General features: G+C 36.0%; 1 protein-coding gene across 1 annotated transcript in view; it reads left to right on the top strand.

The window, feature by feature from the left end:
- Positions 1-15,627: 15,627 nt before the first annotated feature.
- LOC145667728 (BTB/POZ domain-containing protein 2-like) overlaps positions 15,628-24,196 on the top strand; it is a 39,372-nt gene continuing 30,803 nt past the window's right edge. The window contains exons 1-2 of the mRNA XM_081735182.1: positions 15,628-15,749; positions 20,077-20,209. Coding sequence (XP_081591308.1) covers positions 15,727-15,749; positions 20,077-20,209 — 156 coding nt within the window. The 5' untranslated portion in view covers positions 15,628-15,726. The remainder of the gene's footprint in view (positions 15,750-20,076; positions 20,210-24,196) is intronic.

Consider the following 24,196-nt stretch of genomic DNA (forward strand, 5'->3'; position numbering starts at 1 on the left):
TCTTCGCCTTTCCTTTTTCTGCTTGGCACAAAAAAATTAATACTCCATGCAAATTTAGTTTTTTCATTTGTTTGAATGGCACAAAAGTACAGAAATTCTGAGCTAGTTAAAATGATCCTTCTTCGGTTTTTTGATTATTTGAATACTACTGAGCTGGTTAAAATGGCATTTCACGCTGGTACAAAACGTATATAAATTCTGAGCTAGTTAAATTGGTCTTTTTTTCGTTTTTTCTTTCGTTTATTTGAGTAGTACAAAATGGTTCTTCTTTGTTTGATATAAAAAGTAGAACACTCAAATTTGCTCTTTCGTTCATTGGGCTAGTACAAAGGTACATAAATTCTGAATTAGCTAAATTGGACCTCCTTCGACTTTTCTTGTTAGTACAAAAAACTGGTCACTCAAATTTATTCCATCGTTTGTTTAAATAATACAAAAAGGTACAGAAATTCTCAGTTAGTTAAAATGGGTCTTCTTCGCTTTTTCTGATTACTACAATTTTGTTCTTTCGTGAAAATACTCACCTACAAAATTAAATAGCTCACTCATATTTATGCCTTCGTTTATTAGACTAGTTTAAAATGATATAAAATTATCCTTTTTTTTGCTTATTCCTTTGTTTGTTGAAATAATACAAAATGGTATAAAATACTCAACTTCGGTTTTTCAAATGAAATAGCTCACTCAAATGCATTACTTCGTTTAATTGATTTTAGAGTTGACACAAGTTATAATTCCTTTGTTTATTTGAATACTCCAAAATGGTACAATATTCTTTGTTTTTTCTCGGTGGTACAAAACTAAATATTCCATTGTTTATTTTAGTAAAATTCTGAACCAGTTAAAAATGCCATTTCTCATTGGTACAAAATTGAATAGGTCACTTAAATTTATTCTTTCGTATATTTAAATATTCAGCTAGTTCATTTTTTTCTCGTTGGTATAAAAAGTAGAACATCGAAATTATTCTTACATAAATTCTGAGCTAGTTAAATAGTCAATTTTCGTTTCTTTAAACAGTACATAATGAGCTAGTTAAAGTAGCTCTTCTTCTCTTTTCCAGTTGGTACAAAAGAAAATAGTCCACCTAAATTTTATTCATACTTCACTTCTTTTGTTTTCTAGTTGGTATTCCTTCGTTTATTTGAATAATGGCCCTTCACTTTTTGAATAGGTCACTTAAATTTATTCTTTCGTATATTTAAATATTCAGCTAGTTCATTTTTTCTCATTGGTATAAAAAGTAGAACATCGAAATTATTCTTACATAAATTCTGAGCTAGTTAAATAGTCAATTTTCATTTCTTTAAACAGTACATAATGAGCTAGTTAAAGTAGCTCTTCTTCTCTTTTCCAGTTGGTACAAAAGAAAATAGTCCACCTAAATTTTATTCATACTTCACTTCTTTTGTTTTCTAGTTGGTATTCCTTCGTTTATTTGAATAATGGCCCGTCACTTTTTCCAGTTGGTACATAAGGAAATAATCCAATCAAATGTTTCTGGTTCGTACAAAACTAAACACTCCATTCAAATTTGAGTATGACAAAATGAAATGAAATTCTGAGTTACTTTAAAAAATGATCCTTCTTGCTACAAAATTGGAAAGCTCACTCAAGAGTACAAAATAGTATTAAACTTCTGAGCCGGTTAAATTTATCCGATTGTTTGTTTAAAATACGCAATTATTTCTCGTTGGTGCAAAATTGAATAGGTCACTCAAATTCACCCCTTCGTTTGTTTAAATATTAGAACATGGTCTAGAAAAAATGACATTTTTCATTGGTACAATATTCCTTCGTTTATTTAATTAGTACAAGAAGACATATAATTCTCAACTAGTTAAAATGGCATTTCTCGTTGGTACAAAATTGAATAGGCCACTCAAATTTATTCCTCCTTCCCTTTTTCTGCTTTGTACAAAATTTATCCGTTGCTCCGTTTACAAGCTCTCGATGGTCATTACTTTGGAACTTGCAGTGATTGATGAACTATTACTAAATGTGGAAACAACACCTCAATATGTGGCTCAGTTTTCGTGTTATTAGGTTTTAAGTATGTTGACTTTTGACCTCGATGATCAGTATTTTGGAACTTGTAGTAGTTGGTGGCCGATTAATAAATGTGGAAACAGCACCTCAATATGTGGCTCAGTTTTCGAGTGATTGGGTTTTAAGTATGTTGACCTTTGACCTCGATGATCATTATTTTGGAACTTGTAGTAGTTGATGACCAGTTACTAAATGTGGAAACAACACCTCAATATGTGGCTCAGTTTTCGTGTTATTAGGTTTTAAGTATGTTGACCTTTGATCTCGATGATCATTATTTTGGAACTTGTAGTAGTTGATGACCAGTTACTAAATGTGGAAACAACACCTCCATATGTGTCAGTTTTCGTGTTATTAGGTTTTAAGTATGTTGACCTTTGACCTCGATGATCATTATTTTGGAACTTGTAGTAGTTGGTGGCCGATTACTAAATGTGGAAAGAGCATCTCAATACGTTGCTTCGTTTTCGACTTTTTGGGTTTTAAGTATGTTGACCTTTGACCTCGATGACCACTAATTTTGGAACTTGTAGTACCTGATGACCTATTGCTAAATGTGGAAACACCACTTCGATATTTGGCTCCGTTTTCGAGTTATTAGGTTTTAAGTGTCATAGAAAGGGCGTATGCCACATAAACTATAGGACCCAGATAAAAATAAGTATGATATTTGTAATCAGCATGTCCGAAAACCCTCATATACCGAGTTTCATCCAAATCGGTTAAAATTGTCATAGAAAGGGCGTATGCCACATAAACTATAGGACCCAGATAAAAATAAGTATGATATTTGTAATCAGCATGTCCGAAACCCCCCATATGCCGAGTTTCATCCAAATCGGTTCAAAGAGCGTATCGAATCGCTATGTTACATAGGTATTCATTATCTTAAAATAGGGGTTGAAAAAAAAATCTTATGTAATTTCTGCTATGGTAAAATAGGGGTTGAAAGAGAATGAATACACCCCTAAAATGGAGGTTGTTGTGTTTATTATCTGCTCTGCTATGTGTTCATAGTCTCAGTGTAATTTCTGCTATGTTAAAATAGGGGTTGGAAAATAAGCCATGTTCTTTTATTAGCTGTGCTATGTATTATCTGTTCTGCTGTGTGTTCATAGTCTCAGTGTAATTTCTGCTATGTTAAAATAGGGGTTGGAAAATATGCTCATAAAAGGGAATGAATACACCCCTAAAATGGAGGTGGTTGTGTTTGTTATCTGCTCTGCTGTATGTTAGTAACTGTTATGTTACATAGTCTTATGCTAAGGGATTGAAAACGAATACACCTCTGCTATGTGTACGTAGGGGTTGGAAAATATGCTCATAAAAGAGAACGAGTACACCCCTAAAATGGAGGTTGTTATGTGTTACGTAGTCTTATGCTCTTCTATGTGTTCGTAGTCTCAGTGTAATTTCTGCTATGTTAAAATAAGGGTGGAAACGAGTCCACCCTTGCTATGTTACGTAGTCTTATGTTCTGCTATGTTAAAATAGTGCTATGTGTTATCAACTCTTCTATGTGTTCGTAATCTTATGTGTTATCTCCTATGTTAAAATAGGGGTTGAAAAATATGCTCATAAAAGAGAACGAGTACACCCTTGTTATGATACGTACTCTTATGTGTTATCTGTTCTGCTGTGTGTTACGTAGTCTTGTGTGTTATCTGCTTTGCTATGTGTTCGTAATCTTATGTGTTATCTCCTATGTTAAAATAGGGGTTGAAAAATATGCTCATAAAAGGGAATGAATACACCCTTGCTATGTTGTGTGTTCGTACCCCTTTGCTATGTTCATTGTCTGCTATGTTGAGAAAATGCTCATAAAAGAGAACGAGTATACCCTTGTTATGCTATGTGTTAATAAGGGTTGGAAAATATGCTCATAAAAGGGAACGAGTACACCCCCTAAAATATGCTCGTAAAAGAGAACGAATACACCCCCTAAAAAGTGCTCATAAAAGGGAATAAATTCACCCCTAAAATGGAGGTCGTAAAAGACCGTGGGCTCACGGTGTACAATGCTCATTTTCCCAGGGGCTCTTGAGTTGATTGATGTTGTCTTATTATGAGCCAGATCTATCCATTTTCTACTACTTATCTGGGAAGTATTTTCACGAGACACGCTTAATGGACCAAAGAGACCAGATCAAGAATTGTCAGAGCTAAAGAAACATTCAACAAGAAAAGATCAATTTTAACTATCAGGCTGAATTTTGGACTTAAGAAGAAGTTGGTCAAGTGGTATATATGGAGCATTAGACTGTATGGTTCAGAGACTTGGGCATTACGTAAGTTAGAGAAGAAATATTTAGAGAGCTTCGAAATGTGGTGTTCGAGGAAGATGGAGAAGATTAAATGGAAAGAAAGAGAAACAAACGAAGATGTTTTAAAACGGATAGGGGAGAAGAGGCCAATTGGATTGGACACTCCTTGAGAAGAAATTGTCTCTTTCACACCGTGATAGAAGGAAAGATAGAAGGGAAGCGAGGATTGGGAAGAAGAAGAACACAGCTGATCGATGATTTGAAAGATAGGAGAAAATATTGGGAGTTAAAAAAAGAAGCTGAAGATCGAAGAAAGCGGAAGAAACATTTCCAGGTCCAAATCTAAAATTGAAAAAAAAAAATTCATTAGTCCGAGGACCTGCCAAAAGGCAGAATACTTAATAAAGACAAGAATTGAACGAAACATGATAATGTACGAAGCTAAGGAGCGAAGAATCAATAGACGGAAATATATGGTAAGCAATATAAAATTTCGACAGTCATATTAACATTAATTTGTTTAATAACATATAAACACAATAAATATTCCTAAAGTAAAGATGGTTGTGTTACACATGATTCAGATAGAGCGACATTCACAAAATAACAATTGAACATTGCATACGTTATTAACAATATTTTCTTCTATAGATGAAGTCCGGAATTTAAGGAGTGATCCAACGTTTCTAGGACGTCAGAGATTAGTAGACTGTTGTATAGCAGGAGCGTCGTTTCAGATTTAGCTTGAGGGGGCAAGGCCCCTTGATATAAGTAAAATTTCGCGTGTTTCACTGATTTACTACTATTCTATTGATAAAATGTATATACATCTCAAACTCAGGGGTGGCAAATGGCCCTCCCTGCCCCCCTAATTGACGCCCCTGTTGTATAGACGTAGTTTCAGAAATTAGAAGAATTATTAAAGTAGGGAGTAGTAGTTTGTGAGGTAGGGATAATTTAGCTTTTGTGTAAGGTAAATTTCCCTTTACACTTTTAATAAGCCTCATATTATAGGATGCAAATTGTCCATTAACAGGTTGACTGCTAAGGTGATTTGAGGGTACTGGTCTCAGGAGGCCATACATTTCTTCTTACCTTTGCCTCGATTATGGATAGTAATGTTTTGTCAGATATTTTGCTTCTCCCGAAAATGTACCAATGGGAGCCGAGCACCATATGTCATGCTCATGGTATAACGGTAATTTCTGACGATGAGCATCATATATGAATATATGATGATCAAGAACCTGAATAGGTTAGTAATTTGTGATATCAAGCATGAGCATCATATATGGTGCTCATGGCTCCACAGAGAAATAAGGTGAGCACCACATATGATGTTCATGGCAGTCAACCTTTAAACTGTAATTCCTGAACGATCATCTGGATTTCTTTCTGAATAACCATAGTACCATAAGTGACCAACACGGTGTGCTTTACAAGTGCTGTACGACGGATCAAGAAGTGAATGAATATGAAAAGTGACTTTCTTATATGCTATTTTCCACCGACGGTTTATGTCTGCACAGAGTATATACACTATATTTTATATTTACAAGTGGAGCGTTACTAGTAGGAAAACATGGCAACTGCTATTGAAATACGTATTATTGACAAAACCCACTTCTTTTTACTATCCTCGTTTACGCGTATACTCACAATCGCTGACGAGCCTACTCCTCTTGAAAGTCCCGCGCGAGCCAACCAGCTACGCCCTTCTCTGACTCGGTTATACCATTCATGCTTTTCACTGGGTACCTAGCATGAATGTTTGTTTTGTGCTTTCACACTGTAGTTCTTATGCCATATATAGAGAAGCCGTATTTATACGCAAATCCTAAATAAACTGTAATTCTTCAACAATTATTTGGTTCCCCTTGAATTTTATCTATGCCAATACAGGTATTTTATGTCGTCCGCCGCAAATCTTTTAAGGGATAATAAGAAGGAAATTGGTGAAAGAACTATAAGTTTTCAACAAGTCTTTCTAGTGGGCGGCAAAAGTCAACCATTACGAATTATTGTTATACATATAGAGGACCACACAACTACATCTTTGGAAGTTAAGGTGCAGTTAGTAAAAGTAAATTAAAAGTAGTTTTGCCGTAATGCATGCTGTTTAGTAAAACTGGCTTACGTACTAAATAACTAACTAACTAACTAACTAACTCTATGGCCTATGGAACCCGGAGGTTCAGTGCCGCGTTCAGAAAAGCTCTCCACTGACTTCTATCCTTAGCTAATTGCATCCAGTTTCTACTTTGTATTCCTATCTCTGCGAGATCCATCTTAATATTGTCCTCCCATCTGCGCCTAGGTCTTCCTAATGGTCGTTTTCCTATGGGTCTACCAGTCAAGACTTTGAAAGCGTTTCTACTTTCTTCCATTCTAGCTACATGACCTCCCACCTAAGCCTCCTAGACTTGACGACCCTAACAATGTTGGGTAAACCGTATAAACTATGTAGTTCCTCGTTATGAAGCTTCCGCCATTCCCCATTCTCGTTCCTCTTGGGTCCGAATATTCTTCTCAGGATCCTGTTCTCAAACACTTTCAGTTTATGTTCTTCCCTCAGAGTAAGCGACCATGTTTCACAACCATACAGAACAACAGGCATGATTATCGTTTTATATATTTTAAGCTTCAAATTTCTCGACAGAATTCGCGACGACAAGAGATTTTGAACCGAATAGTAACACGAATTCCCTGCTTTTAGTCGACATTTAATTTCTTCGTGAATATGATTTTTGTCTGTTAATATTGATCCTAAATATTTGAAAGTATCTACTTTATCAAAAGCATTATTTAATATTTTAACGCCTCCACAATTTGCCGTATTACGGTCCCAACGTACTTCCATGTATTTAGTTTTCTCTGCATTTACTTCTAAACCCATGTCCCTGCAAGCGTTTAATAAGATTTCTGCATTTATTTCTACTGTTCTCCTATCATCCCCTATTAAATTTACATCATCAGCATATGCCATAACCTGGTGAATGCCGTTCAACTCTAGGCCCTGGTTGCTATCTTTGATTTTCCTTATGGCGTATTCCAGCACAAAGTTAAATAATAATGGCGACAACGCATCTCCTTGTTTCAGGCCATTTTCGACGTGGAAGCTCGTGGACAAAAATTTTCCTACCCGGACTTTACTTTGGGATTCACTTAAACATATCTTAATTAATCTAATTAGCTTTCTCGGTATTCCAAGTTCTGTAAGAACGTTGTATAATGTTTCTCTCCTAACCGAGTCCTAAGCCTTTCTAAAATCAATAAATAGTTCATGTACCGGGGTATTGTATTCCCACTTCTTATCGAGTATTTGGCGAATGGTAAATATTTGGTCGATAGTTGATCGATTTCGTCTAAATCCGCACTGATAATCTCCAATAATTTCATCTGCGTATGGGGTCAATTTTGCTAACAGAATATTTGAAAGGATTTTATAGGATGTTGACAGAAGAGAAATGCTTCGATAATTATTACAGTCAGTTTTGTCGCCTTTCTTGTGAATTGGAACAATGATTGATTCTTTCCACTCTTGTGGCAATTCTTCCTTGTTCCAGATAAGGAGAATGAGTTTGTGTATCTTGTTCCACAACTTTTCGCCTCCAGCTAAAATTAACTCAGCCGGAATTTCATCTACACCCGGAGATTTGTGTTTCTTCAATTTCTTTATAGCGGCTTCCACTTCTATTCGATTGGGTTCTGGAATATACGGTTCTGCGGTGTGTATCTCCTTTTCTCCACGCACATTAGTTTTTGGCTGCGTGTTCAGCAAATCGTCAAAGAAATCTTTCCATCTATTTAAGAGGCTATCCGTATCGGTGAGAACTGTTCCGTCATCTGTCTTTAATATATAAGCCCGAGGTTGATAGCCTTTCTTAAATTCGCTGATCCCCTTATACATGTCCCGAATATTTTTATTTTTACTATTATCTTCAAGTTCCTTAATTTTAGCTTTCAAAAAATCCCGTTTCTTTGTTCTAAAAGATTTGGAAGTTTCCCGCCTGGTATCTGCGAAATTTTGTGTAGTTGTTTCATTCGGATTTTGTAGCCACCGTAATTTTGCCTGTTTTCTCTTCTCTGCTAGTTTAATGCATTCTTGGTCGAACCATGGTTTGTTCCTACGTATTTCCGCGTGTCCCAATTTTTTATTGCTGAACTTTTAATACTATCTCTAATTTCAATCCAAGTATCCTCGACACTAGTGCACTCCGAGTCTTCTAAAACCGCGAATCTATTCGAAACTTCAATCTGGTATTCCTCTCTTACCTGGCTCTCTTCTAATTTCTTTAAATTAAATCTCTCCGTTTTCGGACATTGAATATTACCTTTATTCAACTATAATCTCTCCCGTATTATCGCTACTACAAGGTAGTGATCAGTGTCACAATCAGCCCCTCTAAACGACCGGACGTCAATTATGCTAGATTGTCTTCTTCTATCTACTAAAACGTGATCAATTTGATTATGTGTTTTTCCGTCTGGTGATGTCCAAGTGTATTTATGAACGTCGCGATGTGGGAATTTAGTACTAAATAAATAACTAGAATTCATAATTTTCTGTATATGGTAGACGGATTATCGGATCGCGTTTAGTATCTCCCACGCATCAATCGATGACTCCAGAGCCGATACTTTGACTTATAGTGAGTTGTACACGACCTTGTTAATGAGCATATCCAACATCACTGACGCGGTGCTCCCTACGGACGCACTCTCTCGTTTCTGCTCGGTTACCCCTGCTGCTGCCCTGGCTAGGTTAGATAGCATTCGTGCTTCCAGTAGCCACCCACCACAAGCTGGTTCGTGGTTTATGCACTGTTTTTTATGCTGTTTTGTGCGTGGTTTTATGACGACAAAAGTGCACTTTGAGCAGAACATTCATAGGAACCAATACCAAAACAAGCCCTATGGGGTTCCTAACTCCCTTCGCTGGTTTCATGAAGTAAGCAACACTGGAGATATTATTATTTGCAAGATTGGGGAAGAAACTAAAAGATACCCAAAATCACTTGTTCTGCTCAAAGAGCACTCTTACCTCTATGACATACATCCACACTGTAATTATACATATCACAGTTACAAATAACAGCTTAAGTTCACAGGTGCCCCTCCAGTTTCAACCCTACAAAAAGCAATTAAAAATTAGAAATTACTAGGTTAGGTTAGCTTAGGTTACCCGGTAAGACTTTAGTTAGACTACAACAGTGACTTCAATTATCACTTTAATTCAGTAATCCGCGGTTCCCATAAAATTTTAATAGATTCTCTTCACTATTCTTACATAATTCCGTAATACTCAATGCGGAAATATCACATTAAACGCACTGAATTGCTATCCTCTTAGACTGCCATGTTGCTGAATCATCGCAATCTTCCGCGTCTTGACAATTGTACCCACTTTTACATATCTTTTCTCGTATTAGAGATAACTTTACTCCCGAACTTACACACCTAAACATCACACTGTCCGTCATCATAGCGACCCTGAAAACTATGGACTATTTGACATTAATATCGTTCTTTTTCGATGATTTTAATACCTCCCCTTTCCACAGCTTTCGGGGCACGGGGTCGGAAGTGTCACTGTTGATCTCAGTGACCTAGAAAGCTCGACTTCGACACTACTATCAACCAGTCTCAATCATTTTTAAATGCCTCTCCCCTCCACCCTCCGTAAGTTCCACTGTCAAAGTGATATGATAAAAAACATTCCAGGCCAAAATCTCATCTACCGGTATGTTCAAAATTCGATCAAGTGGTTCAATAGTGATGAAGTCACAAACATAGTCTCTTTCATTCTTATATAGATTGACTTCTATATCGCCCACTGCTTCCCAAGCCCTAAGTTCTACGGTCAAAATAAAAACCAACCCAGCCTCACCAATGTTGAAAATTTTTTTGAGATCGGTCGGGTGATCCAAACATGTCTTTTCATGCAAAGTACTGAATTCTATCTCTAAATCTTCCAAAATGTGGTGCGCCAACACTATACCAGGGCCATTTTGCTTTGTTTAAGTGATCGCCCAGCAGACTGACCCGCCTGCTCCCTACGGAAGCACTCACCGCTGCCGTTGGAGCCCCACTGCTGCGCTCCCGTACTGACTCGGTTAGCCCTTAAGGGATCCGTTTTTTTTTTTTTTTTGGTATTTTTTAGACTTTCAGTCAAGCAGCTACTGCATCGTCACTATTTATCCTAGGATCATGGTTTATACCTCATTCTCTTCAGAATAAAGCTGGCTTTCAAATGGTACCACCTGCATGCTCATACCATATACCAAGAGAGGGAAAAATGATATCAAAGGGAAAATTTTGGGGGATTTTTTTTCACACTTTGGGCCACTCTGGAGCAGCCCTGTGTGAACGTAGAGATCTCAAAAAAAAGTGATAAGTAGTACTTGGTATACTGAATGTGTGTGCCAAATTTCAAGTTTCTATCTTGAAACAAAGGGCGGGAAAAGTTTTATCAACAATCCTCACAATGCCCCAAATTACCGCAAAACACCATGATCTCAGGTAAAAAAAAAAAAAAAAAATCCTAAGACATCTCTATTTACCCCAGGACTATAATCCGCCAATCATTTTCTTCAGAATAGAACTGCCTTTCAGGCGGTACCATTCACATGTCTCCATCATGTATCCAAGGGATTGTTTTGGTCTAAATATCCCGCAGAAATCTGAAAAAAAATCTGTTAAATACTACTCGGCGGACGAAATGTTTGTGCACAATGTCAATCTTCTAGGTGTAAAAATAAGCTCGCCAAAAAAATACCGAAAATGTCCTATATTCCCCTATACAGAAGTATATTTTGATAAAAATTCCCTGACACATCCGTAATTACCCTAGGGTCATGTTTCGCCCATCATTCTCTTCAGAAAAGAACTGCTTTTCAGAAGGTATGACTCACGTGTCTTCATCATGTATCTAAAGGGGGAAAATCCCGAAAAAAGGATTTTTTGGTTTAAATATCCCTTTTTCAACTTTTGCCCCTCTGGATCCCCCCCTGTTTTAATGCAAAAATCTGAAAAAAATCTGGTAAATACTACTCGGTGGACTGAATGTTTGTGAAAAATTTCAATCTTCTACGTGCAAAAATAAGCCCGCCAAAAAAATAATGAACACAGGCTTAATAAAAGAAAATATATTTTAGAATTATGACGTCATCAGCTCCTATGTCTCGACGCAGGAAGTTGTGAAACCATAAGTAAGGTCTTCTACAATTCCTCTGGACTTGGAAAAAAAAAACGGACGAAAAAGCTCAAGTAGGAGAGTTACAACGCAATGTACCATGAAACACCCATATGGTACAAATTATACCATCGGATCCCCAAAGGGTTAGATAACATTCGTGCTCTTTAGTGGACACTAGCACAGGTTGGTTCGTGTTTTATGCATACATGCACACCGTTCAAACTAGACTACAAACTATTTCAAAACTCAAAAACCAGAAGACCTTAATTACCCACATTATACAACGATAACGTTGTATATAGTTTTAGCAATCTGTACCAGCTTATTAAAAGGATCAGAGGCGAATTATTTGAACAGTAAAACATATAAAGAAACGAAAGATACATAGAGATATCGAGGAGGATATCTGCTATGGAAACATAATAAAAAAAATATGTATGTGGACATCTTGTTAAATATGCAAAAAGTGGATTATGTACGCTTCTCATGGTTGAATATTAAAAATCAGCTAAGAAAGTGGTAAAACGTGTGAATTATTTCGAAGATTACTAAATTTGAATTTACGAACCACCTTCTAATTACACACTTATTCAATACTATATACGTTAACAATGACTACATTACAGTTACAAATAACGAACTTTACAAATAACTAATGTTATAGTTACAAAGTGAGCCAGAGTTTCAACCAAGTGATTTAGGAGAGAAACTAAACTATATCTAAACTAAATAATATCCACCACAAAGTCAACACTTCGCAGGCTGGGATCGAACCAGGGATCCCAAGCACTGGAGGTGAACGCTCTACCACTGAGCCACCGCGCTCGCGAGAGATAGTGAAAGTATTGTATGTATTGAAAGTAAATATTCATAATACTTCGCTCATGATAATTTTACTTATTGAAAAGCAGTTGTTGTATTTCCTACAACGTTAACAGCACGTTATGTTGGTGTATGTATATGTGTACGCTCGGTAAAGGAATAATAATACATTACAAATTAATAACAAATAGAATACATTATAAAATGAAGCTCAGCATCGCATCTTTTCACATAAGCCTGACGTGTTTGATCTTTAATGGTATCAACTATGAATTTGGGTTAAGTTCCAAAGTTGGGCGTCTGTTTCCAGCAAAATTTTTAAAATTTACAAGAAAGATATGGATAATTTGAGCGTTTGTGTGCTTGATAATACATAAGAGTCTCGAAAAATCTGTTTATTTGTTATATATAAGCGGTTATAAACGTGGGACTATACGGCGAGCGGAGGGAACTACTTGGCGCACGGTAACCGAACAGTTGAATTGTGAGAAAAAAACGAGCATTTATATTATCAACATGGTGAATGTACAAGGGCAATGAACTAACAGTTTTAACATTTGTGGAGCAATACGTTGATAACGAGCAAAATCTTTTAAAAGTTTGTGAAGAGCACGGATTAATGAACCTAATAACACATTGCAGAAGGTGTGCAAAGGGGATAACAGCGAAAAACAGGGGCGTCATTTAGGGAGGGCAGGAGGGGGCAATTGCCCCCCCCCAAGAGTTTGAGGAATACATATACTTTAATCGATTGTCTATTAATATACTAGTACAAAACGTGAAAGTCTTATGTCGGTGGTATTCTTGCCCCCCCAAGCGAAGTCTGAAATGACGCCCCTGGCGAAAAAACGTGGCGAAAGCGGACGCCCAACTTCGGAATAAATGTCATGAATTTAAAGGCAAAATACCAAATTTTGACGTGAGAACTAAATTTCTTAATATTATTTTTTAAAATATTGTTTCCCTGAGTTTCGACTAAAGAGACGAAGTCCCTAAGCTATGCCCTTACAGATAATGCCTGTTCTGTCTATTCATAGTTGTTTACAGATATCCAAACAAACCCCTTCAGAAGACCAGTTAACAGAACTAATTTAATAATAATCGAAACAATAGTAAATTCATACCTAATTGTATTTAGTCATTATTTAAATTGATTGTCACTTGTTTAAATCAATATTATTCATGACTAGTTTTGCACTTTTTTTTTACAAATCATTATTATATTGATTGTTTTCTCACTAGGAATTAATTGGTACGATTGTTAGTCCGAATAAAATAAATAAGGAGCCACAAAGGACTTGTATACGCTTGGAAAATACACACCACAGACACTAGCGCTTATACAGTCACCATCTTGGACGCATATTTTTAAATTATTTTCGACCCTAGCGATAGGAGCTAAATACACACTTTTGATTGGTTGGAGTTATCCGTTTTTCACCACCTAGTATACATATAGCACAAATCAAACGCCAGTTGCTGTTGGTCCTCAAGCCGAGAATTCAAGCGAGTGTAATAGTATGGAAAATTGCTTTTGGCGCAGGTTCAAATCCGGCCCAAGCAAAGTTTTTTTTTGTAAATTTTTATAACACTTTTATCATTAAAATAAGATTAAAAATAATAATCATTTGCCTCTGTACATAATGTATAATGTATAAATTGTGCATTTTCCATCATTTATCTGGAGATTTCCGATAGTCCTTATATACAATGACGTCATAAACAAACAAGAGAGTAAGAATTAGGGTCTAAGGAATCGAGGGGTTGTAGGAGTAGTGTGGAGTTAGAGAGGGGCACACACAATTTTATTGATAAAAATGTGATTTACTTATGTTACAAACATAGCTGAGCGAGCGTCAGTGAGCGAAGGGGGCTAGAAGCCGTGGAAGGCTTGTTTTATTCCCCCTTTGCCCCATGATAATAGCACCTGATATTACGTCACACTCGGGTGTTGTAACTTCAATATAAATCTAACCTCACTCTCTTCCTTGTGACCAACTTAAAAACAGTTGGCTAGGGTAACCAATTTAAACATTCACTTTGATATATAAATTATGACTCACTCAAGGAAGTAATGCTCCCGGAAGTAGGAACTAAATACACGGTTCTGACTGGTTGGCGTTATCCGTTTCTTGGCACGTAGTTTACATATAGCAGAAATGAAACGCTTGTTGCTATCGGCCTTCGTGCCCGAGCGTTCTAGCGCAATATACTAGTAATAGAAATAGCTTTTGGCGTGAGTTCAAACCCGGCCCAAGGAAAGTATTTTTTTAAATTTTCATAACACTTTTTCCATTAAAATTAGATGAAAGTAATACTCAGAAAAAGATTTACTTTTGTGCAGATAAGTAGTACTAGAAGAAGACGGAGGAGCAGGAGTAGGGGTAATAGGAACGAATTAGAAGCCCCACAGGGCTCGCTTTGTTCCTCCTTGACCCCCATGATATAGATTTGGTGACCAACTTAAAACAGATGGCTAGGGTAGCGCGCGAAAAGTTACTTCCGGGAGTACTACTCTCCCGAGAGAGTCGTTATAAATTTATATACTATGGCAAGGAACTTATAAAATAGAGGATCTGCCCTTACAACAAAATCTTGAAGCCATACGTTACAGTTACTCCTCCCACTCCGTCTAGTAGCATCGCAATGTTTTGAGCCAACAATCATGGCGGAAGTGAAAGTAGCCAATCAGACGATGGCGGAAACAAGAGTAGCCAATCAGACGTGCCGATGCTCGGTTGTTTTTTGGGTTCATTGATTTGATAGGATGAAGATACATATGGGCAGATCCTCTATTTTATAACATCCTTGTACGATGGTGTATTGTTTTCTTCTTCTATATCTTAAATTGTTAACAATGATACAAATTAACGTCCGAGTTATCGACATCAAATACAAACGATAGAAATAATAAACATTAAACAGGAAGTTAAATAATCAAATTAAACAATGAAAATTTATTGTAATGGCAACTTCCAGAGGTAGCGCGTTACAAACTTAATTAGCTGAATTTGGCCATATTTTGAATTTCTTAACAAACAAATGATATTTTGATAATAGTCAGAAGTCTCTACGATTAAACTAAGACATTTCAAGTGGTTTATGTAAGGAACTAGACAGAATTAAATTAAAATGATTCTTTTAGAATTCAAAGATGTGTTTGAAATCAAAGTATGATATAAAAAATATTACCTAAGACTAAATCTCTAAACAACAACATTACATTTTAACTAGCAAAGAAAATAATAATATAAACATTAAGGCTTTATATAAGAAAAACCAAGGCAACAAGCTACAATGCGTAAGTTGAATGAAAGAAATAATTAACAAAAATAAGTGCTGCATAACAACTAACAAGTTCTTACATAAAATAAGTGATAATAAAGTTTGAACATGGCTCCACCGATAAAACAACGGTATGTGCAACAGTAATTCATTTTAGTAAATTTTAGGTTTCATAGAAAATAAGGTTAAACCGGAAATAGACAAAATGTATATCTTTATAGTATCATTACAAAAGATTGATGAAACATTTGCATTTTGCCAGGTAGAGCCTTTCTGTTTCAAGTGTTCCCCTGCTGACGCTGCTGTTAATGCGTGTTTTCTCGTACATCCCTTGAAAGAGAATGGACAAGCTGCTGTGGCCAAGATTTTTCAATAGTTGGATACGGACAGAGTTGCCATATTGAATTATTTTACAAGCTTTGCTGTGCATTGTTTTGTTAGCCATTCTAAGTAGCCTACGATCTTCACTCGCCAAAACCAAACGACTGAATGACAAATTGGCAACACAGTGGAGGTCAACCATTTTCCTCAAAGCAAAGATAAGGTTTCTTTCGTAAGAGGGCGGTGGGGGTAGGGATGAAGTATGTTTCACATATTTCCCGAGGGCACATTTGAAGTTGAAAAGCTCTAGTACACATAAAATACAAAATAAAGAATGAACATGTCCAAATTTTATTGATACAATTATTTATACATATTCGATATATTTATACATATTCGATATATTAAATTAAGGGGGTAGTCTTATTGGATTTCCGAACTTTGTAGAGGGTCCTAATTGTGGTATTTAGACCAAAACGAAGTTTGTCAGTGCTTATTTTCGAGATAAATATGCTTAAAGGAGTTTATCCATAGTCTCATGCCAAGGGTCCAAGGAGGTAGATGTTGACCAATATGTGTAATAGGAAGTACTCATCAAGCCCTATCTACAGGTAATGTTATTTTGGCCCTAAAGTCTCAGGAAATTGGTCAAAATGGACAGCGCAGATAAGGGAGTCATTAATGATTTTGAGAAATTTAGAGGTTTTAGGAATAAAATCAGCATGCAACCGCACTTAATATATGTGAGAAGCATCCATAGAGGATAACGATAACCTGAGATATTACCATAGGTGATGGGTCGAAAATTTTCCAAAACTAGATATCTCGAAAGAAAACAAAAATAGACAAAAGATAAAAATATGTCTAGTATAAAAACTTTCAAGAGCTTGCAAATGACATCCAATTTGTTTCAAGGAAACTTCAGGAACAGGGAAGTGAAGCAAGATAGCAGTTTTCACACTGTGAAGAATAATCTCTCACTAGTTTCACCCTGTTCCTAAAGTTTCCTTCAAATAAATTGCGTCATATGCACACTTTTGAAAGGTTCTATACTTGACAAACTTTTTTTCTTTCGCCTACATTATATTATCTTGTACCGATGTTTATAAATACATACTTCTGTAATTTCAGTATTAAAATATCACTAGATACATTATAATATCATAAACTCATAGTTACAGAATAGTTCCTTTTTCTCTGTTCAAATAACATGGTATTTTGACTACTGTAACAGTCAATGTTTCCTTTTGGAACCCGCAGCTGATTTTATTTATTTGGTGTGAATGTTCGTTGTTATCCGTGATCTACTTTTCAAATGATTCCATGTACAGAGTGACCCAATATGACCTACCACATTTTTGACGTTAATAAAACGAAAAGTATTGCAGGAAGAAATGTGATTATTCAAAAATATAAGAGGGTATTGGAAACAGTTTGTAATCGCTTTGTTAAGAGTTGAAATAAAACAATTGATAATACAATTTGAAGGCGATTTCTGAAGACCGCAGTTTGTAGTTTAATATTCTTAGACATACGAACACTTTCAGGTAGGCTAGATTGATTTTTCAACGCTGAGCCCGTTGTTTTCTCCACTGCAAGTCGTTCTTACGTGGAATAGCAAATTTTTAACCAAGAAGCTCTTTGCATAGTATTCGCAGAACTGCTGCGTGTGAAATAGATTTCGAGTACACAAACATGATGAGCTCCAGGCCAAACCATAATGATGACTGAAAACAACAGGAGGAGTAGTGAGCGGAAGAGATGACCACTTCTCTCACCTTTCCACTGACAGCACCACAGCAGATACAGAAATGACGGAGTTAATAAGATATTATTGAGAACTGTATTCTCAGTTGATGTGTCATTTCAACACACAAGAGAACAGAGTAATTCAAATCAGAAAAAAGTAATTACAAGCTGTTATCAATAGTATTTTATATTTTCGAATAAACAAGTCTCTATCTACAATAGTTTTTGTTTAATTAAACTTCAAAATGTAGGGGATTTTATTGGGTCACCCTGTATAATAATTAGGTCGGATTGAGTAGTTATCCCTATAAAATTTGCAATATCAGGTGTGGTGTATCGGATAACACGAAATCGTCATATTCGAGACCTGAAAATGAAATGAAGAGAGACCTGAGAGACCTGAGTTCAAATACCGTGACCAATATTCTGACTAACAATTTTTCATCATGTTCTTTATTTAGTCGTATGAAGGGAGTGCTTGAATGAAGGGAGGTCTTTCCGTATTTATCTTCGAAGTGGAGCATTTTCTTCCACCAAGCGTAGCATTCAATGAAAATAAAGAATACCATAAAGATAAAACTATAGGAAGTGGAGACAGTTGGAAAACATACTTTTCTGATTATAAATATCGTTAAACTTGTTTTCGGGGAAACGACAATTCTGTTTCACTGAATTCGGCTGACTGATCACTTCTGCGATAATTGAGTAACCTAAGGCGTTCGACGTAACAAATAAATCACAGATTCAAAGTTTCAAAGATTCAAAGCCCTCCCCTTAAAATGACAAAATAGGTCCTTTCCATCGCAATACTGGATTAACAAATTTTTACGATATAAAGAGGGTGAAATTAATATCCCTTTTGACTACTATTTTAATTTTGCTTAGCAGTAAAATCCGCACACTGTCACCTGTTGTATCTTGGTATTTTAAATACAACTACATTTACAATAACCTTTCCGCATGAAAACCCTTTGGTGAACACAATACAGTGTCTGTGGTACGGCGGTTCGGATACTCACATCTATGCTTTCGGGTATATGTGATATTGAAGTGGGTTACTTATTGTTGAGCCATGACCTAGCAGGTTCGCTGTCATATTATTCAATAATTGCCAGATTCATGATGCTTTGTCTAGATTATAAGTCATTAGCTTTTAATGTTGAGGGGCTTTCCTTTTCTGATGTTTGGCAAACTGTCAGAAATAAACAGAAAGTAGTTAGGAACAGTTTAAAATTTGACTAACTTTGAAGAATTATATTATATATATATTTATATATAATATATATAATATACCAATTACATTATATGCTAATATTATATTGTTACTACTATTACTACTACTAATTTATATATATACTATATTAAAATATAATGCAGAAACTCTACGGGAAGAATAGCAGAGAAATTAGGGAAAAACATACAGTGGGATTCGAACTAGGTTCAAAGTATTAACACATAACAAAAAGGAAACAGAAGTGGTTGCGGGGAACGGCTGAAAATTTGCTCTTCAGTTAAGTCTATGGCGAACGAACTTCCTAATAGTCCGCATTTTCTTTAATTTCGAAATCATGGTCGAACAGTAACATTTTAAAAGTACAACTAAGTTTTTTGCATACCTCAAGACACTATTTTGCTGTAAAAGTAACAATGTGTGAGTAACGAAATAGAAGCTGAATATTTCAAACCGTAAATTGCGAGCTGTATCAGGAAGGCTTATAACTCTTTTTCGTCAACGCTGTTGTCGAAGTTTGTACTCTAAGGGATATAGATCAAAACCAAAAATATTTTATATGAACAAACTTCTTTCCACTGACAACATTACAATAATAATAATAATAATAATAATAATAATAATAATAATAATAATAATAATAATAATAATAATAATAATAAAAGAACTGCAGAAAATCTACTGCTTTTCGATATATATTGAGACTACTTCGAAGAACAAGACCTCAAATATACATACAAAACATTTAATGAAATCGTTTTCTTTTATGAAATTACTTCAGATATTAGCTGGAGTATCGGAATATTTGTATCTATGTACTTATTTACATATATGAAAAGAAGGTAAAGAATAGAGATTATGTATAAAAATACATGGATTGCAAACTTTGCTCATTCTCTGTACACACATCTCAGCAAGTGGCAACAGAGTCGTTGAGATTGTGGTCGAATTGAAGTAGACTGAGCAAACTCATTCCTTTGAAGAAAATGTGGTTTTCTATAATTTATCTAAGCTTTACATTTGCTTTAACTCTTTGATCAAGCTTTGATTGTCATATTCGAGAAAGTGCGTAAGTTTATGCGGAATTTAAGTATTTAACAAAATACCTTAAATTATGATAGTACAAAATAATTTTCTTTAAATTTTAATTTTCTCAGAGCACCATCAAATAACAAGAAACCTTGCACTGATATTGAAGGAGATTCAACGATGAGTAGGATGGATTATATTCTTAGAACAGGCTACGAGAGTGATTGCATATTTCATGTGAAAAGTGACAGAGAAGCAAGAGTAAGTTTGTATTTTTCAACCACTTGTTTTAAATGAAAATGAAGACAATCAATAACAAGAAACAGATATAAGCTTCAGTATCTTTTAATATCTTATTGAAATGTTCTCTGTCAGTCCTAGTTTCATCTCGTGACACATTGGATAAATATTTAGATTGTCTTTGGAGGTCAAAGGTTATGAAGTCAAACAGATGTAAATTTCCTTACAGTCTAGAAGATAGTCTATCTTTTTACTTATGCACTTGCTAAGCAAACAAAATCATAATAAGACGCATCACAAAAAAGATAAGTACCAGATCAAAATTCTGCTCCAACTAACTCCGCGATTCTACTTGCCTAAAATATCAACTAAGTATTACATTTCACAAATTTCAACATTTCCATTTATATAATTATATGTTAATTATGTTATAGATGGACAAAGTTCTCGGGTAGGGGAAACACTTTTTTATCCTAATGTAAGACAAAGATAGATGTTTGTTGTGCTTACATAGCCTTTGCACTCTGGTGCTATACATAATTAATATTCATTCCAATGAAGTGTTTCAGTACTTACCATTTGGCTGTTTATATTCCCATAAATGATTCATTAAAGAAATTACTTCCTAAGTTACCATCTGCTGTAATTAAATACAATGTAGAATTGTATTCATTAATACATTTTATTGAAATATTTTAGCATCTAGCGAGTGACCAAGTGGAAACATGTATACTCTCTTTATGTGATTGAATTAATAAATTAAAAATGAATCGTTTAATTATAACTCAAGGAAGTAAATAATGAAGATATGACCCAATCTACTTTAGAAAAAAAGAAATAAACGAAGTATTATACAAGCAATGTATCATAAGATAAGATATTCTTCGTTATATCTGAGAGAAGAAATGAATGTCTTTGTATGGTGCCAATTACAACAGGTCCATTTGACTGTGAACACAGATATTTGTGATTTTAATAGTGTCGTGAACGTTGCGTATGCAGAGAAAAATAACACAATACCATCTTTTCGGACAAAACCTTATTATGTCTATAATATCATAGTGACTGCATCAGTATCTGGTGGAAGGCTAACGCCACTATTTTACATCACCGTCCAACATAGAGCATTATAGTATAGGTTCCTATTAGGTGTTGTGTTCGGTTGCGTCTAATACTCATTCACAGGACTTTGACCAGACAACGAACATCAATGACATAATAGATTAGGTTGTATCTCTTTATCGGAAAGTGCTCCTGAATGAAGTCCCCTTAAATTCAAGCAGCATGTGACAGTGTCTGGTTTCAAGGGGACTTCATGCAAGAGCACTTTCTGATAAAGAGATGCCACCTTATTTAATATATCATTGGTGCGCCGTTGTCTGGTCGAAATTCTGCTAATATGTATTAGGTTACGATGGTCACGATGTTTCATTTACCAGTGCGTCCATATTCACATTTAGAGGCTATGACAATAATTTGTTGCGTGAAGCATGGTAGCGATATACACACACTAAAAAAATAATAAATTGGAAAAACTTCTTCGAATCGTGCAAAAAGCAGTAGAGAATATTTGAGAAAACATCCGAATTCAACTGAAGGTTCCTAAAGCCCTGAAACTTTTGATTCGTGAAATAAAAAAGAAGAGGAGCAACGATGACAGTTCAGCTGCTAACCGTAAGCGTTCGGCGACAGCTCAGCTTGTCATTTCCGGTTGTCAGCCCAGATAATTTATTTCTTCCCTGAAACTAACGATAGATATACACTGCTTGCGTCACTACCCATCTAGACAGCTAATAGATATTTTGACTAGTTTTGGAATAAGTGTCCCACATAAAAGAGACAAGATGATACAAATATTAAAGAATAAATGTAGAGGAGTCAACAAAAAGTACGTTCATTTATTTAGTTCGCATTTAACAATGCAGATTTTAATACAAGGATACTTGACTGCCACAATATGTTTCATAATGTGGGAGGAATAAAAATATGCACACCTCCAAAAGTAGTTGAAAAGTATGAAATTTCCAGTCTCTGAAGTTCCCAAATCTGATCATGTTGTTAGTCTTTGTACAGAAACAATCAAAGTCTACAAAAGGCCAACTAAGCTATAAAGGTAACCAAGGAAGCTCTGCCGCTTTTTGTGGAGGTCTGTGTTCAGTTGGCCCTCACACCGTGAGTTGAATGCGAATGGAGATAAGGGAAGGTCACTTGTTGGTGTGGGTAGTATGTTGGATATACTGGTGGTGGTAGTTCAGTTACACCGTGAACGTGCGTAAGGGCAGAGTGAACATGGGACCTCCACAGAGCGTTATAAGGGCGTGTATTCTGTACGAGTTTAAACTGGGGTCAAACGCCACTGCAGCGGGATGGAAGATATGTCAGACCTTTGGTGAGGGTGTCGTGACTACGTGGACAGTGCAGCGGTGGTTTAACAAGTTTAAGGCGCTGACGAAACACTCAAAACGCACCACGTGCCGGAAGACCAACACATGTACAAAATAAATATCTTCAGGCAACAATTAAGCAAACAGTGGCCAGACATGTGAGGAACTGCGACTACAATTCAGTGAGCGGAGAAACAATTCGGTAGCACCTCCATCAACTTGGGAAGGACTACAAGTTGAGTCGATGGGTCTCACATGATTTGACTCCGTGCCAGAAGACAATGCAAGCAGACACCTGTGTTTCTTTGTTATCTCATCTGAGGAAGGAGTCATTTCTGGACAGGGTGTTGACATGTGAGTAGTAGGCCCCCCCGTATGCGCGAATGACTCATCCTCACTCTCTTTTACGACCAGGGTGAAAGGTCAATGACCTGGCCCAGGGTCAATGACCTAGGGGTACTTAGGACCACCCCCTCTAAATTTTGGCAGGGGTACCTTGGCCCACCCCCTAAATTTTGGCAGGGGTACATAGGACCACCCCCCTTAAATTTCGGAAATTGCCAAATCTAAAAATTTGGTATGGTAGCCTAGGACCATAGTATGTACCTCTATCAGTATTGGGTGTCTATGTCGTTCCCTTTCATGGGTAAAAAATTGCCAAAAATTCAAATTTCGGGGTTTTTTGACCTAATTTATCCCCTTTGATGAGGTGTTATTACCCTATATAGTTATATGAGCGTATACAGGGGTCCATTACCTTTCATAACATATGGGTATATTAATGCACCCCTTTAAATTTTTGGGAGGGGTACCTTGGCCCACCCCTTAAATTTTGGAAATTGCCCAATTTAAACATTGGGTATTATAGTATAGGACCCTAATATGTATCGTGATAAATTTGGGCGGTCCACCTTGTTTCCTTCTAGGGGTACAAAATTGCCAAATTATAAACGTAAGCAATACGTTATACCACGTGTTTGGTTTTCGACCTAATTTATCTCCTTGGATGAGGTCCTATTACCTTATATAGTTATATGGTCATGTATAGGGGTCCATTATCTATCATAAGACATGGGTACATTGGTGCACCCCTTGAAAAATTTGGGAAGAGTACCTTGGCCCACCCCTTAAATTTTGGAAATTGCCAAATCTAAAAATTTGGTGTGGTAGCCTAGGACCATAGTATGTACCTCTATCAGTATTGGGTGTCTATGTCGTTCCCTTTCATGGGTAAAAAAATTGCCAAAAATTCAAATTTCGGGGGTTTTTGACGTAATTTATCCCCTTTGATGAGGTGTTATTACCCTATATAGTTATATGAGCGTATACAGGAGTCTATTATCTTTCATAAGATATGGGTACATTGGTGCACCCCTTTAAAAATTTGGGAGGGGTACCTTGGCCCACCCCTTAAATTTTGGAAATTGCCCAATTTAAACATTTGGTATTATAGTACAGGACCCTAATATGTATTATGATAAATTTGGATGGTCCACCTCGTTCCCTTTTAGGGGGTACAAAATTGCCAAAATATAAACGTAAGCAATACGTAGTACCACGTGTTTGGATTTTGGTCGATTTTATCCCCGTTGATGAGGTCCTATTACCTTATATGGTTATATGG

This window comes from Thermobia domestica, chromosome 1 (assembly GCF_964235325.1).
Source record: "Thermobia domestica chromosome 1, izTheDome1.hap1.1, whole genome shotgun sequence".
NCBI classification, from domain to species: Eukaryota; Metazoa; Arthropoda; class Insecta; order Zygentoma; family Lepismatidae; genus Thermobia; species Thermobia domestica.